Source organism: Malurus melanocephalus, unplaced genomic scaffold, assembly GCF_030028575.1.
Source record: "Malurus melanocephalus ecotype Western Australia unplaced genomic scaffold, MMel_1.1 scaffold_22, whole genome shotgun sequence".
Classification (NCBI taxonomy): Eukaryota; Metazoa; Chordata; class Aves; order Passeriformes; family Maluridae; genus Malurus; species Malurus melanocephalus.
Window position 1 is genome coordinate 4,111,388 of NW_026623254.1, and position 16,715 is coordinate 4,128,102.

The following is a 16,715-nucleotide window of genomic DNA, read 5'->3' on the forward strand; positions in this document are numbered from 1 at the left end:
ACCCCCTAAAACAAACCAGGAAACAAACAAAAAAAAAAATTCCCAACTCACACAAATTAAACCTTCATAAAAAGAACATGAAGCAACTGGGAGCTAAAACTGCAGCACAATCTTCCAGGAAGCTGCTTTCCCCACTACAGGCAAAGCAGAGTTTGAAGGAGTGTCACAACGATTTGCACATGAGCTTGTCTGGGAATCTGTGTAGAAAGAATTATCTTTTGATCGCGTATGCAAACAGAGCTGCCTTGATTCAGCACAGCACCATTTTTAGCAGAACTTTTCAGATTCTGTATTCACAAAAGCGTTGATCTGGCAGTTGCTTAAATAAACAAAATGAGGAAAAAAAAMCAACAAAACCCATACACAGAGAAGCACTGCAGGGGAAGGGTTTCAAAACAGCAACTGTGAATCCASACCCCAGGCTGCAACCAGATTATGTCCCTGGACCAGTGCCTGATTTGCTTAGCAAGGGGTTTGGTTCTTTGTCAGGTCCAAAAGCAGGAGGAGTCTTCTTTGTGGTCACATTTCAGCTGCACTGGGCCAGCAGAGAGCAGTTACTCRGTTTTGGCTGTCACCTACACCTGACTTGGGCATCAAGATGTTTCTTGGTCCATCTCTAACTCCAGGGATTACCACACCAAGCCCAGGGWGCCTGCTGCTGCTTAAAACAAAGGAACCTCCCATTTTGCTAYGTTCAGTTCTTCAATAAATCTTACTCCTTACCTAAGGTGGAGAAGTTCTCCTACCCCTTCTGAAGAGCACTTTTATGGTGRAGATAGCCACCACTCATAGTAGAGATGTCTGCAGATTACCAGTTTGTGTCACGTGGGGGGGGATGAAATATTTGTTTTCGTTATGTCAGTAGTATAGGGAGAAATCTCCACACCTTTAAAAAATATATATTTATATAACTAGAGAGGTGACTAAAAACATTTCTATGTATTAGTTCATCTTATTGACTCATACATGTCTAAGAATGAAATATTTTCTCRGTGATTTAGGAAGTTTGCCAACCAATTTTTAAAGAAAGGGAAAAAAAAAAAGCCTTACAACCACTGCTTCTTTCAATACAGAAACATGAACTACATATACTTTAATATACAAACCCCCATCCTCATATTCACTTGGGGGGAAAATTAGACAACCTTGCAGCAGCATTCAGCTTTGCCAAGTGTTCCATAGCATCTTAAATATTATGTACAGTCTTTCTGAAAGGATACAAACTGGCTTCAGAGTTTGTGGAATTGTAGCAGTAAAACCCAAAACAGTTCTAGGGAATAGTCTTTTGGCAGCATAGCAGGTGTCCAAAGTGAGCAGTCACTTTTCTAGTATTTTTCCAGAGAATAAGAGGATCTGTATAACCTTATAATCCAAGGAAGTCACCACTCCTCCTGGGTGGAGATTGCTGGAGATTGTGATCCTTCTTGTTCTGGCTTTTCAGTGGCAGACTTTTTATTGCTACAGCAAGGTTTGAAGAGATGAGTGTCTATGAGGACTTCTCCAAAACGCCCTTTGTAAATAATTCCACAGCAGACCTTTTGCCTGGAAGAAATGGCAGGGAGACAGATGCTTGGTCTGTTTAGAATATACAGAATTCACAAAATTGCAAAAAGTGAGTCTGACCCCAGATACTACTTTACTGAACCTCCAGCCCAGAAGAAAGGGGCAAAAAGACTGCACGCAAACAGAAAACAAGTCTCTATATCCACAACATGTATTTGGGAAAGAAAAAAAAAAAAACCAAAATGAGAAAAAAGCCTAAACACATCTACACAAAAMCAAGTCTCCCACTTTGTTTCCCAGAGAAGTTTTAGACACAGAACTATCTGGGCTGAACTAACCTTGGCTACAATGCACTTGCAAACATTATTTGAGAGGAGGCAGCAAAGTCACAACAATTTCAATTGAGCAATTAGCTAAACAAGGGATTACTGTGTCACAACATGCAATAAAAGATAACAAGCTCRTCAGCTCCCAGAAAACCTTGTGGTTTTCCTCCCACTCCAGAAATTTCTTTTTTCCAAATGATTACCATCACAGGTCAACCAAATCAAATGTTGTGTTTTGCTGGCAAGCTGAGAGCACTCTTGTTATGTAGCAACACATCATATCTACAGGGCACAGTTTTAAGAAAAGATAACAACAGGAATATAATCTGCTACTCCCAAAACCGGCAAAAATATTTCCCAGCAACTGTATTAGTGTTTAGGGAACAGGAGGGAGATAGGGGAAAATGTCTTAAATACATGGCCTTTTTTTCCAAAGACTGACAGACAGGTGTTGTATAATGCTCTGYGGCTTAAATTATGTCCTTAAACCAAATAAAATCTGACAGCAGCAAWTTCCTGAAGCAGAATCAAGCAGTGTGCAGACCAAGTAAATTTTCTACCAGCACAGAGTGCATGTTCTGCTGCTTTTTACCTTTTCCAGTATGTGAGATCTAGGAAGGAGAACACGGGTGTCCTGCTGGCCCCAGCACTCATCTCGGTGTCAGAGCCATCGTCTGACTGATTACTGTAACAGGGGGACTGAGCTGGAGAGGCACTCGAAGTGGTGCTGTGGGCATCAGAATCTGCAGGGCGAAGAAAAAAGGCAACAATCAGGACATGCATCCCATGACTTACCCTCTTCCCGGCTTGTGGATTGGGAACACAGACATTTTTTAAATAGCAAGAAAAACCTAAGAGTGTCAATTCATTTATTTCACTTGCTCCTGGCCTGTTTAAATGCAGAGATTAATCAGTCAGCATTTGTGAAACAGAGCTCAGAACTGGAGGGAGTCCTTGCACATGAAGGAATTAGATAAACTACAGCACCTTGGGTGAGGAGATAAAAGTTCCTTGGGTCAGGGCCTGTACTGAATCTTTGGAGACTTCTCCTTCTGACTAGGTAGGATAATTGAAAGAGAGGGARCAAGTCAGCAACAGTTAAACTGGAGAGTCTGCTTTAGAAGAAAACCATTAAGTACTGATGCATATTTAGGGCATAACTGGCTGATGGTTTTGTTGGAAAKCCACAAATCCAAATCTGTTTGGAGAGTCCATGTACTACTGGAWGGAAATCACTGAGACTGGCARAGGAAGGTACAAGSAAACATRGTGGGAATTTAAAGGGGGGTAAATRTAAGTTAAAAAACATGTATGGAAGAAAAAGATTGCAATGTTTCTTGGGAAAAAAGAGCTGAAAATGGCCATAGCATATCACTGAGAGCAGAGAGAAGCCTCTTCAGTATCAATGAGGGCTGTGCCCAAGAAGTTCCTCCTAGGGACATGCCATTTCAGTGTGGGACAAAAGCAACAAGTGCCTGCACTGTGAAGCCAGACTTCTCACACCCCCTTGCTGCTTCCCCACCTCTGCCTCGCAGCMCACCCTGCACACAAGCTCTTCCTGCTCCCTCCACCCCCTYCYCAAGCTCTCAGAGGATGGGAGRTTGTGAGAACAGSGAGAWYCCAAAKGTGTGAGYRCACAGCTGAATGYAGAGGGTGATTCAGCCTGGCCAGTTCCCAGCTGTGTTAGGGGAGGCTGAAGTTTATCGCCAGAATCCCTTTGGATCCACTTACTGTGCCGCTTGAATTCCTTCTGCAGTTTGCTGATTTGATTGCTCTTTATTCTGCTTCCAGACAGAGTTTTCATTTTCTTTGGTTTCAGTGTTGTTTTAAGGCTGGGTCCAGCCCTGGCATCTACCACCTAGAACCAGAAAATGCATATGTGAATAACTTGTGTATCACACCCAGATCCTGTCCCAGCTGAGACAACTGGACTCACTCAGCTACAGGTGCTCAAAACCCACTTAGTTAGCACTGACACTCTCATGTTTCTTTTAAATCTGCCTTWATCTCAGCCTCTGTAAGAGGAAAATGCAGCAAACCAGTTTAAAAAGCACATTTGGTTCAACTTTTGCCAACTTCCCATTTTTGACACACTCAGTTTAGAAGAAAAAAATCGTTTAAGCTAATACAGGTCCAATTAAGAGTGTCTGYCAAGCATTTACACCCTGGAGATTTTTTGTTTTTCTGGGGTTTTTAAATTTTTTTTAATCATCAATTTAACTTCTGAGTAAAGCTAGTGGTAATAATAACCATAGTTCTGGCTCCCATTACTATCAAGGCATCCRGGATAAAGGTTATTACATATACAAGGAATCCGGATCATCCTCCCAGSCCTAGGTTCAAAATCAGATGTATCAAAACAGAATACAAGAGTGAAAATAGCTGCAAGATATTAGTCACTGTAATTATCTGATTTAATGAGATTGATTTATGTGTTGCTTGAGCAAGTCACCTTGCTTGGGAAAAAAAAAAAAAAAAGCAACCAATTTTGGATAAAGGCCAAATTTGAAATGTTTTGAGTGTCTTCAGAGACTTTTGGTCAAAGTTATGAGCTTGTGAAAACAAGGAATTACAAGGCAAGTCAGCCTGTGCCCGAATCTCAAGCTTGCATAATCATCATCTGCACACAAGCCAAATGAAGGCAGGTAGAAGCTGCATAGTAGGAAAAACTCCAGGAAGGATTTAGAGATGCTGAGGGTGGGAAGAGAAAGCGTGGGCAGAAGAGCAAACCCCAAACCTCTGCCAGCACCTCCCCTCTCTAAAAAGAGTCAGTTTTGGGGTGGAAGAGAAATAATTTACTAACGTGATTCCAGTTTTTTTTGGATCCTGCTGGTAATTTTTTCCATCTTTTCACCAAAAGGACACAGGCATTGCAAATATCTCCTGAGCGAGCCTCGTGGAGCCTGGTGAAAACAAAGGCAAAGATCACTTAACCACAGTTAATAAAAGCACACCCCCACTTGGTAGCAGTGAGAAGCATAAAAATAGATGAATGAGAAGGGCTCTGAAAATCCATTTTTCTGGCATTACAATTCACCTGGGATGCTCAAACAGTGCCATTTAAAGACCAGGCCTCACTTTCAGAAAGCACTCTTCAACACAGAAATAAAAAGGTGCCMCAGTCTGCCTCCAGAGGGGCACTGAAAACAACAGACTCATCACCTGCAAGTTTGGGGTTTTTTTTTCTTCCCCCAAAACCAAGACCCAGCTCCAGTGGATTGGTAAATTTGACTGGAGCAGGAGGAATAATCACGTTATTCAAACACACACTTGGGAATAAACATCAAAAGCTTACTCAGGTCTTAACTTTCTCACAGAGCTTCAAGGATGAGTAACAAACATCACCTAACACACTCCCACATGAGCACAGCATAAGGTTTCAGAAACAGCAGATGCTGGAATGACAGCAATACTCACTCCCATTAATGAGCTTTCTTCAGGAATCACCTCYACTGCTAATCCACGTGAAAAGAAACAAAATGGGGGAACATTGKAGAGTTTTTCAGCTGTTTAAATAGGAAGACTTTGGATCATTGAGAGATGAATGGGGCAGGCTCAGATAAGCTATTATTTGTTCAGTGTTTAGTCTGCATTTTTACCTTGGCAAACATATTTCAGATAGCACAGCACCAACAGCCCTGGTATGCTGCAAGCTGCTTTACTGCAGTTAAAAACAACCACAAAAAAAAAAAAGCAATGGATCTCCACACAGCCTTTGACTGCCAAGGACAGTAGTCAAGAAATATGATAAGGAAAACTGTCACCACCAGACTTGTGTACKAAAATCCAAGGCAAATACAAAGCACTCTAGAGCTCACTATGYCAAAGGAGTGTTTCTAGAAAATGCAGGGAAAAGGGAAATACTTACACAAAAKGCTAAAGCTCTTCAAAAGTATTTTAAAAAATTGAAAGGTCACAGCAAGTGGYACAAGAAATCTGTAGTATTTAATAGTTTTATTTGCCAATGCTTTCAAGTAACATTACCTAATTGGAAAGCTAATCACCTTCCATGAGAATGGGTTTCCAGTGAGAAGTTTTAATAACACATTGCTATGTCCTACTTGAACAAAGACACCAATATTCATAACAAAGTACCCTGCAAGAACCCTGCTGAAACTGCTAAATATTAACCCATTAACTTTCATCTAACATTCTTGAATCTTCAGAGCCACAGAAAGCCCCCAAGGATCCGCAGAGTTCATTATTTTGTGAGGCTATTTACACCTCTATGGGATCAGTGAAAAATGCAGTCTAAGAGGGATCTACAATCCCTGCATGTGCTTTGAGCTGGGAGAGACTCGAGCCTGACCCTTTATTGTTATGAATCAACAGCTCTCCATTGGCAGTGACAGCACACTGATAATCAGATGGTACCAAACGCAGCAGCAGAGGATCCAGCCCCTCCTGTCTGCCCAAGAAAGCTGTGGGGAAGCTAAAGGCAGCCTTCCCCCACCTCTCCCCTCTGCTAACCTAATCTTTCAGGCTTTCAGAGCAGGAAGGACAGCACATCAGGTGTGCAGAGTGGAGATCAACGACCATAACTGCTGACTAAGGCAAGAATCTTACCCAAAACAATTCTGGAAATCCTTTTCATAACGTTTGCTGTCAGTGAAACGAGAACTGGAAGACTTAGCTCTGCAAATACAGCAGCCCTCTATACTCCGGTACATCTTCGGTTTGTGAAAGCCAAACATTTTTTCCTCCCAGCTGTAGCCTGTGAAAACAAACAGAAACTGGTGTTAATTATCATGTTAGATATGGCAAGAAAAACGTTGCTAGATTAATTTTTTATTCCATGTTGCCTCAGAAGAAAAAATCTACCTAGAATGCAACTGTTAAAAAAAATTATATAATTAGCAGCTGGAATATTAATACCCAGCAGGACCATAAAAAGCTCATTTAGTGCACAAACCTACTCTAAGGGCACAGGTAGAGCAGCACAGCCCAGGTGTGTGAATGCAGCTGCTCTGGCTGATGAAAGCCCTGCACATGAGGCACAACAGGCTGCAGGACAGGCCATGGGAACCTGCCCAAGCCCCTGGAAAAGGTGCTGGCAGCTGAACTCTGGCTCACTGYAGCTACCTCATCATCACCACCACCAGAGCTGGCTGCAAACACCCCTGGCAAACCCTGCTGAAGAGTGAGTAGGAGTCATTTGAAATGAGCTGCAGTCWTACCCCAAGGCTGTAGGGCAGACATACCTGAAAAGCTGCTCTGAGAGCAGCAGGGTGGAGCCCCACCCAGCCCTCGGTGGCCCTGTCTGCGCTGTAGGACCCAGGAGCACTTCTCCATTCCCAGGGSCTGGGTGAGCATCCCATCTCCGTGTCAGCACACGCTCTGCCCTCGCCCTCCTGCCTTCCCCACCCTGCTCTCCTCTCCCTGGSAAGGAACCCCAGCTAGGAAAAGGCCGGGGAGCAGGACCCCGGGGCACATCACACATCCYGGGCCAAGAGCTCTGCTTACACGGAAGTTTGCTGCTGTTTAACCTGCAGGTCTGCAAACCCAGCCCAGAGAGCAAAAAACGCCCTCCTGCTCTCACAGATCTGACTGTTCCCAGCACACCACGGCCAGGATTTGCTATCAGAGCAGCTAGCATGCAGTGGAGCTGTTTTCCAGGCAGAAACTTTTGAAGTTAGTCACTGCAGTCACCATGACAAAGACCCCTTCAACGCAGGCTCTCCCCAGGGCACACTCCTGTCAGGAACAGCCTGAACGGCACCAGACGCTGTCTGAGCTCCTGCAGCGCTTCCAAAAACCAAACCAACGCTTCCAAAAACCAAACCAACAACTGAGCAAGGCTGGTGCTTTCCTGGCGCTGGGCCTGGGCACGCAGCAAGTCCTCACAGGCCACACAGCATCTGTCTCCAAACACAGGCAGGGACTGGTCCAAGATGTTCCCCTTTTCACAGACCCTGGTGCGAGGTTTGCCTCAGCCACCTGCTGCAAGGAGCGAGCACAGCCACCTCTGCTGCTCGTCACTCATTCAATGTTCAGAGGAGGACACCCTTCCAGCTGCAAGGACCTCCAGAACAGGTTCCCACTGCTGAGAACTGCTGCTTTAAAAAAAATTAAAATTAGACAGAGCCATGCAAATAAAACATTTCCTTCTCTTTCCTTAACAAAGGCCAAGTCGTTAAATTYTTTTAGAAGYTACTGAATGACCCAGCAGCAGTCCRGGCAGGACTTTCAAGTCATATGCCAGCAAAAAARTGATATCCCAACTCCATCACTTGTGGGGCCAGTCTGGTGAGAGGGAACTCTGTCTCTTCTCAGTCCCAGGTACTGCCAAGTGCCAGTAACCCAGCTCAGGTCACTGGTTAATGAATGTGGCACAGGCATCTGTCCCCAGATCTCCCACCTGCAGCAAGGCATGGGCTGTAATCCTTTTACCCTCCTGTGAGACAGAGAAAAATAATCTGAGATCTTCCATCTACACTGCCAAGACTTGCCACATCGTGATGGCAATAAAATAYTTGGAAAGGCAGGTTCAGGTGAGGTCAGAAATGTGCTGCCACAAAAAGACCTTACCCAGGGTCACACTCACCTGACTGACAGGGAGATCATACACAACAAGAAAAGATCCCGTGCATTCCTGYGGGACCACAGCACCTGCTAAAGACCACCCAACCCTAGTCACAGTCCTACACAGAGGAGAAAATACATCCCCCAAGCCCAGAGGGGAAGATCACGAGTACAGGAGCACCGCAAAATAAACCGGCAGTTTCTCCCAGATCTCCCAAGAATAAAAGATCTCCCAAGAACAAATAAAAATGATATCCARTATTACTGGCTAATGCTCTTACACAAAATCCACTATGGAATCCATTTCCAGCCACAAGTGTACATGTTTATGCTCAGTCTAGCATAACTTAACACCCACTGAGGTTGGGACTCTTTGCAATTACTGTTGCACCAACATTTAGAAAGACACAAATCAACTCTCCACAAAGCTTGCCTTGACTTTCTAGAGCTTGTTGATGACAAGGGATTTGCTTGAGCTGAGTGCCAAGGAGATCCTCCAGGCCTGGGGGAAATACGGAGAGGATGTCTCTCCTCCCYTGTCCCAGCTCAGGCTGTCTTCCACAGGCTTGRAGCGCTGAATTCCTTTCTTCACATYCACAGCACMAGGAACTCACCAAGRGCTACRTTCTCCTGGGGTTAACTTGTGCAAATATCCAGCAAAGTCACCCCAAATGCTGGCAGGAGATGMTTCTTAGGAGATACACTGCTCCCTGTGTCAGTACAGCACGGGCCTGGAGGAGCAGCTCCAGTAGGGAAAAGAAGGTATCCCAGCAGTGACCTGCTGAATGGGCTCATTGAGGGGTGATCAGACTCAGAACTGCTCTCAGCCCCTGCTGGATGTGTTTTCAGGGATGTGTAGGGAATGAATGCACAGCCAAATCAGGTCAGCATTCCTGATCAGACAAGAAAATAAACAGTGTCTAGGCAAACACTCTGAGAATTTAGYTTCTTAGCACCTGATGCACTTCTACAAGAGGCACTCCTGAGGACACTGCTCAACAAGCCTCTGGAGATCTGACAGCATGCTCACCTGGGAATTTTTAACTTCCAAACAGCAATTTTATATCTTGTTTGACTACTCCAACATTAAATCTGTGATTTGGTACTTCTCTTTAGAAAGTCCAAGACTAATGGCAGACATAAGGCTCATCAGCRTTGCCAAACTTAAGCAACAAGAACATCTCGACCACTATACGGCAATAAACAACTGTCAACAATGTATTTTACCTTCTAACCCGGTTTCTTCCAGAAATCCAGACACTGAGAAGGTGATCTCTGTCACCAGCTGGTATTTACACCACAGCAGAATAAGATGYGTGCTTTACAATCAATGTTCTGGCAAAGGCTGGAAAACACACATATTCTGAAAATATTTTGGTTTGCATCGTTGCTGCCATTCTCGCAGGAGCAGCCTTTCAACGCCAGCCTTCAATAGAAGGGAAACTAGTGCCATCTGTTTCCCACTTGATGAATGGTCAGCAACGGTATTACCACACATCATGCCTGAATGGGGAAGAGCTAGCAGCAAAACCACAAGTTAAACAGATTTCTCTGACAACTGCATCCAAGTGCGGTTATAAATGGAAGGCGTCAGCCCAGTTACACATTTAATCCTAAACAGTTGCCATTTGACCATTATACACTAAATATTCTGTCAGCTGGAGAGCTTAATAGCTAATATGTACTTAGAAGTAAATATGACTGCTCTTTAAAAGGTTTAAGTCAAAAGCTTTGCAATTTCGATTTCAAATTAGAAAAGGAGTTAGGCTGCTGGCTACACTGACACCTGTGGAACTTCACCCACATGAAATCGGGGCAGACAAAAAAGATGGCWAGTAGAAACTAAGTAACTTGCTTAGAAGTTAAAAAGCGTTACAGAACGTAATTCTGCCAAATCTCAGAAGTTATTAATGCTATTTGTTACTATTTGCCAAATTTAAGCAGRTTATTAAAATGTATCAGCAGCTGCACAGCAGCAAAAGGGAGAGCTCACCAAAAAATAATCAGAAATCTTAGTGGAGCATTATCTGTCATTCTGCAGAAACAGAGATTTATCTGCACTATTGGAAAGCAGTATTTCCCCAAGCCAGGAGAAAGTCATCCTCCTCCTCCTCCTTGGTCTCCCTCACTGCATCTTCCCCCTGCAGAAGCTGCTAYTCCCTCAAGTTCCACTTTAAGAACTCGGACTCAGGAAAGTCTCCAGGAAAATGCTCTCTCCATTCTTCTGCCCTCTCACTTTTGAAAAAGCCAGATCAAAAATAGAAACTTATGTTGCACAAAAAAAAACCTGAAGTCAGGAGGAGAACAGTAGAGTCATGAAGAGTCAAAAGAAAAAAAGTAGGCGGGAAATAAAAAAAAAAATCCCCACACCCTGCTTATTACCTTTGTGTAAGGCTGGTACAAAGCAGCATGCATCATACATGTGTGAAAATGGTTTCACGTTTTTTTACCTGTCAGGACTAGAATTTGGTCCTTAATTTTCTTTGCAAAACTTAATTTGTTGGTCTAAATTAAAAGGAGGCATTGCTTCAGATGCTCATTTTCAAGTTAGGGAAGAACTTCTGAACTCTCTTAGATTTTAAAGTAAGCTGAGCCACTTTCATCTGCTTTTCCAGATTCCTTCTGCATTCCTTCTGATCACCCAAGAAGAATGAAAACCTTTTATAATAGAAAGGACGGAATTCCTAGAAGACAGGCATGTCTCCCTTTGTAACACAATTACCAGGCCAAGTGGGAATGAACAGGCTCACCTACCTCTTGCAAGGCTGAAAGAAACATTCCCTGGAGTTATGGGAGAGCAGAGACATGCCAGTCCAAATACTCAGTATCCTACTCTCCTCCCAACTCCCCACTGCCACTTGGGATAATTCACCCTTTGTGCAACCCAGAACTACCAGCACCTTTGCCAGAGAGGAGAACAATTCGATTTCTCCTTCAAAACAAMACACAACAGCCTTGGCACAGCCTCCCTGAAGCCATGCTAGAGTAAAATACCACCTACCCCACATATGTTGATGCAGCCCGTTCCCGTCACTAAAAATCGCAAAATTGTCATCCCTACAGCACTTCATACACCAAAATGATACTATTTTCTTTTTTTTAAAAAAGAGAACAAACTAGATTCCTTAATATAGAAAGAACATACGTGCTCTGGCTTTTGCATCTGCGAGAGCATACACCCAGGTACATGCACACACATGAAAAATGTTTCCAGAGCTGTCTRTGGCGCCAGAAGCAGAGTTGCTTGTCTCACAATAAATTCTTGGGCCTGTCCCTCTGCTGAAATAAACTGCTATACCTCTACTGAAAATCAACTGTAGGACAGAGAATTGTACATCAACAGAGGAGCTGATCTATTTCAGAGGCTCAATGTAAACATACCTCCCCTGAGTTTACAGGCTGCTGCTGCAAAAAAAAAAAACAACAAAAACTTGGAAGAGAAGTTAAAATTGTACCCCTCAAAAAAGGAAGATTTTAACATGTACAAAGCCAGAATGCTCCAAGGATGTCAAGAGACCAACGTAATTGGAGTCCCCTGAAAATGCAACTTCTCTACCTGCAAAAACATTTTTTTTTCCTCTCGTCTCTCCCTATAATTTAAAACAGAGTGACTAATATCCAACAACTGTGACATTGGAATTGTGAACACTAAACACTTTTCTGGTCCCCTATATCCTCAGATTTTCCTTCCTCTCTCCACCCAAAACMATTTTACTTGGGGAAAAGCTGTATTTGGTCATTACAGACCGGGAACATCTGAACATGCTGTGGAGTTTTCACTCGATGAGCTGAGCAAAAACCAGCAAAAGGTCAAAGCCATATCTTCAGGAATCCTTCTCACAAAATAAGTAACTCACTCTTTTGCTGCTGGATGTCCACAGCTATTGTTGTGTGCTCAGTGATGAAATGAAATCTCAGTACAGCAGACACACCTAGCAGCAACTACTAAGTTCGTATCAAAAAAATCAAATTGAACATTTCTTCCCCAAATTTGAGCCTCCATGGCATCCTGGCTGGATCACAAGCTGCTTCCACTTACATTTTCAGAAGGAGTCAAGCCTTAAAGCAGCCTACCCACCTGTTGGATCTTCCCTGGGAAGAAAGTTCCTAACTCATTTAAAGTAGAGAACTGAAAGGCTCAGCCACGTGGGTGTTCCTCTGAACTGCCATGTGGTTGGTATTCCACAAGGGATAGGCCGAAGCATGAAAACAATAATCAGCAAGATTTGCATAGGGGGGAAAAAAAAATTCCAAACCTGTCCCACCTGCAGACATTCCATCTTGAAAGATGACTTCCCCCTGCCTGAAACTCCTGTTGCATAACCAACACCGTGCTCAGCCTGAGCACGAGCCCAGCGAGGAGAACTGGGATGTTCTCAAACATGTGCTGGAGTTCAGCCTGTGATGCTTATCTGAGCACAGTCACCACAGCTGCTGTGACTGTGATGCTGTCTGCAACCACCTGCCACTGAAAAAGCATCACAGCCACCTGAGATTATGAGACACCGGACAGTCTGTCTGGGTTTGTGTTTTTTTGGCTGGACTCTTCTTTGTTTTCAAAGAGGGTAACATACCTGGGTGGGGATTTGAACAGAAGGAGCAGTAATTATGTGGCAGAATAGCTAAAGTGACTTCATTAAAAAGGACACATTTCTATGTCCTTAAGCAGTRTTACTGGTCATTTCACTTGGACTTTGGACTGAGCACATTCGACAGAAATGCAAAGATTTGAGTTGTGAAATGGAGTCCTGCCCGGGCAACTTTCAAGCCCCAGCTCACTCGCTTCTTTCTGTTAAAAAGTAAATGCTACAAGGAGAGCAAGGATGAAGCTGACTGTCAAGCAGGACCACGTGAAGGTCATTCCTGTCGTTATGAGGTACAGAGCATCAGGTGTTCAGAATCAATGCAAAGCAGAGTTTGGTAATGCAGGAAGAGCTGTTCAGCACAAATAAGACAACAGAGTTTTAACCTAATTTTTAGCCTCTGTGGATTTATCAGCCTTTTTAACATCTACTAAGAACTGAGTGATACTTTCTTCTTAAAGGAAGACTGAATATGTAGGCAATTAGCTCCTTTTAGAGAGTGAAGTGAAGAGGAATTTTTCCCAGAGGCTCTAGCACTCAATCCCACCTCCTTTCAGTGGAAGCTGAATGTTGCATGCCTGTGGGTGTGTTTGAAAATCCCGACAGTTTACTTGCAGATTGCCTACCCCGACCACAGATCCCAAGAAACATAGAATTTACCTGTGTAACAAAGGAGTTGAGTGTCCACTCGTGCCAGCAGAAGGGTTTCCAGTTCATTGTCTGTCCCTATGGTGCAGAGTTTGTGCAGTCTTTTATTTAAATAAGCTGTGAACTACACAGTGGATCTGTCTGTGTGCAGACAGGCGAGGAGAAGGGGCTGCCACAAACAGTCCCGCCTTTGGAAGCAAGGACACAACAGCAGTTTGCTGAGGACCCACCACCCTCACAGACTGCCTCGTCCAAAGATCCAAACACTCGTCTCCACAGCCTGCCACCTTCCTAAGCACCAAATTAAAACTTAAATTAAAACTTCTGCAGTTCTGGGCTGAACTGCAGGAYGCTGGGCCTTCTCCTGGCGCTCCCCAGCCACGAGGGAACGGGGGCAGGGCCCGGCCTCCAGCCCAGACACGTGTTCAGGGCACAGCATCGGGCAGCATCCTGYATCAGCTGCCTGCATCCCGCATCGGCTGCCTGCATCCCGCATCCCGCACCGGCTGCCCGCACAGCCACAGCGCCGGGGGGCAGCTCCCAACTTTTTAGCAACTGTAACGTTCATTGAGTAGTTCAGGTCCGGAGGACGGGCCATCAGTCGGGGACGAGGCCCTTTGTAGGATAAACCGGGGCCGTTCCTGCCAGGAAAGCGCCGCCGGGGGCTCCGGGGCAGGGCGGGATTCAGCCCTGCTCGCTGCGTGCAAACAGTACGAGTAAACAACAGGTTTGGCAGGTCCCTTTAAATCCCTTCGGCTGCACACAGCCGGACGGGGGGAACGACAGGAGACGGTAACTTTTATCTCACCAAAGGGACAGCGCGACAGGGAGCACTTCCCWGGCGCAAGCCTGCGAGTTTAAAACAGAACAGAAAAAGACTCCAAACCCTAAATAACAGCGCTAAAAAACGCCCGGACAGGCAGAGAGAGCCCCGTCGCGCCGCTCCCGCCGGGCACCGCGTGGCCCCGGGCACGGCCCCGCTCCCCCCGTTAGCGCCGGCGGCTGGAGCGGCGGCAGGGGCCGGGCGGGCGGCGGCGCCGGGAACAAAGACCCCCCCTCCCCCCGGGGCACACGACCTACTTTCGCGGGCGGCCCCGCCGGTCAGGTGGAGCCGCGGGAGCGCACACGCGGGTGGCCGCGGCCCCCCCGCCCCCCGCGGGGCTGCCAAGCGCTCAACTCGCCGAAAGACGAGTAAAATTAAAAATAAATAGGAAGAGAGCAGGAAGGGGAAGGCGGCGCGCCAGGGAGGAAAGCCCCAAGCGCGGAGGTGGGCGCTGCGAGGCGGCCCCCGCGCTGCAAACGCCGCCCCACCACGCGGTCGCGGAGCAGCCGCCCCATCCGGCGCGGGGGGAGCGGCGGGAAGCGGGGATGGAGCCGCGGCCGCAGGGCCGAGCCCCGGACCCCCGTCCCGGAGCGGTACCGGCCGTGCCCCGCCGCCCCCTTGTCCTTCCCCCCAGCGCCGCGCCGGTTCCTCATGGCTCGGCCCTGACGTAATTCAAACATGGCAACAGTTTCACTTCAAAGGGCCGTCGCAGACCTCCCGGCAACGCGGGGACGCCGCGGCGGGGGCGACGCGGACCCCCGGTCCCGGAGCAGCCCCGATCCGGCCGGCGGGGCCTCGCCCCCCGCCCCAGCGCGGTGCCGTGCGCGGAGCGCGGTGCCGTGCGGAGCGAGCGTGCATCCAAAGTTTCACCGCCCTTCCAAACTCCTCCAAAACCGGCGGCCAGCCCCTAAAATCACCGTCCCGCGCAGGACAAGTGTCACCCCACCGACACCCGCCACCCCGGGGCCGAGCCCCCGCCGGGCGCGGACGAGCGCTTTTCCCCAGCGCGCCGGGGAGCCGCGCCGCCCGCAGCACATGCGAGCCCTTTGTTTTCCCTGCAGCCGGGCGCTGCCTACGTGCCGCGCCGGGGGCACGCCGGCCGCCCCGCACCGCACAGCCCTCCGGACCCCGCACTTTAAACTTGTCGGCGCCGGGCGCGGGCAGACGGCGGCAGGAACGGGAGCCGCTTGCACTGGCGCCGAGCTACGGGAGCGGCAGGACGCCATCGCCGCCCGCCGCACCGTCCCCACGCCGGCAACGCCGCGCACCGGGCTGGGGGGCACGGCGGGGAGGGCCCCACGCCGCGACCCGTGCGACCGACAGCACATGTCCCGCCGACCCACGGCCGCACGTTTTGCCCCTCTCGAGCGTGCACAGACTCAGATCCCTCCGCACTTAGCAAAGGTAACTGAAAACAATAAGAACTGCCCCCCTCCCCACGTGAAACACSAGGAGGGAGGGATGGCGGGCATCAGCGGGTCCCCATCCCCTCCGCCACGCCGCTGGCACCAACTTATGCGCGGGCGCTACAGGTGTGCGCTGCGGGGCGCGCCGGGGCCGCACCTGCGGCATCCGCTCTGTACCGGCGGGGCCACGCCGCCCGCGTGGCGAGCCTGGGCAGCCGCGGCCCGGGAACGGCGCCCTGCAGCCCGTCATGGCCAGGCAGCCCAGTTTTCCTAACCGGCTCCGCACTTTAGGACCGCTCTTAGAGTTAAATTATCGGGAACTGATACTCTTTCCTCCTAAACACTCGGAGATTTAATCGTACTCTGGCGTGGAGGGGGGGGAGAAGTCAGAGTTCTAGGGATGGGTCCGCAACAATGCGGGAGGCGTTTCTCTCCGCTCGCACCTCCTTTAAAACTCCACTAATCGAGGAAAAAAACAGAGGAAACACCGCTCACAGAAACCACGCGCGTGTCAAACTGTTTCAAGGCGGCAAAGTCTCTTCGCTGCTGCAGAACTCCAGACAAGCTCCGGGGAGTAAACTGGAATGAATAAAAACCACCGGCTGATAGGAAAAAAAAGTCCCAACACCACCAAAAGAAAGAAACCCACCAAGAGCAAACAAAACAAAAAACCCCGATCAACAAGAAACAAGCAGCCACAAAACTCAGTTTGAGCCCCGCATTCCCTGTCCGCCAGTACTTTTCGCTCCCTCCCCGCCCGGGAGCGAGGGAAGGCATCACTCACCGCTGCGCTGCGCCCACCAACACCCGTGCGGTGCGCGGCGCTCCCGCCGCTGTGCGCGCTCCCCGAATCCCCGCGCTCTGCCACCGGCGCGCGTGTCCGCGGCCCCCCCGCGCTCCCCCC

General features: G+C 47.8%; 1 protein-coding gene across 2 annotated transcripts; it reads right to left on the bottom strand.

Moving 5' to 3' along the window:
- Positions 1 to 6: 6 nt before the first annotated feature.
- Positions 7 to 16,698, bottom strand: SINHCAF (SIN3-HDAC complex associated factor). 2 transcript variants are annotated; one of them, XM_057390108.1, is made up of 6 exons: positions 16,596 to 16,698; positions 6,396 to 6,543; positions 4,633 to 4,732; positions 3,561 to 3,687; positions 2,422 to 2,572; positions 7 to 1,542 (listed from the first exon to the last, which is right to left on the bottom strand). In XM_057390108.1, the coding sequence occupies exons 2-6, from the start codon at positions 6,521 to 6,523 to the stop codon at positions 1,380 to 1,382; spliced, it is 669 nt and encodes a 222-aa protein (XP_057246091.1). In that variant the 5' UTR covers positions 6,524 to 6,543; positions 16,596 to 16,698; the 3' UTR covers positions 7 to 1,379. The 2 variants fall into 2 exon arrangements, with proteins under 2 accessions (XP_057246091.1, XP_057246090.1); XM_057390107.1 differs by lacking the exon at positions 16,596 to 16,698 and adding an exon at positions 13,595 to 13,769.
- Positions 16,699 to 16,715: the final 17 nt, after the last annotated feature.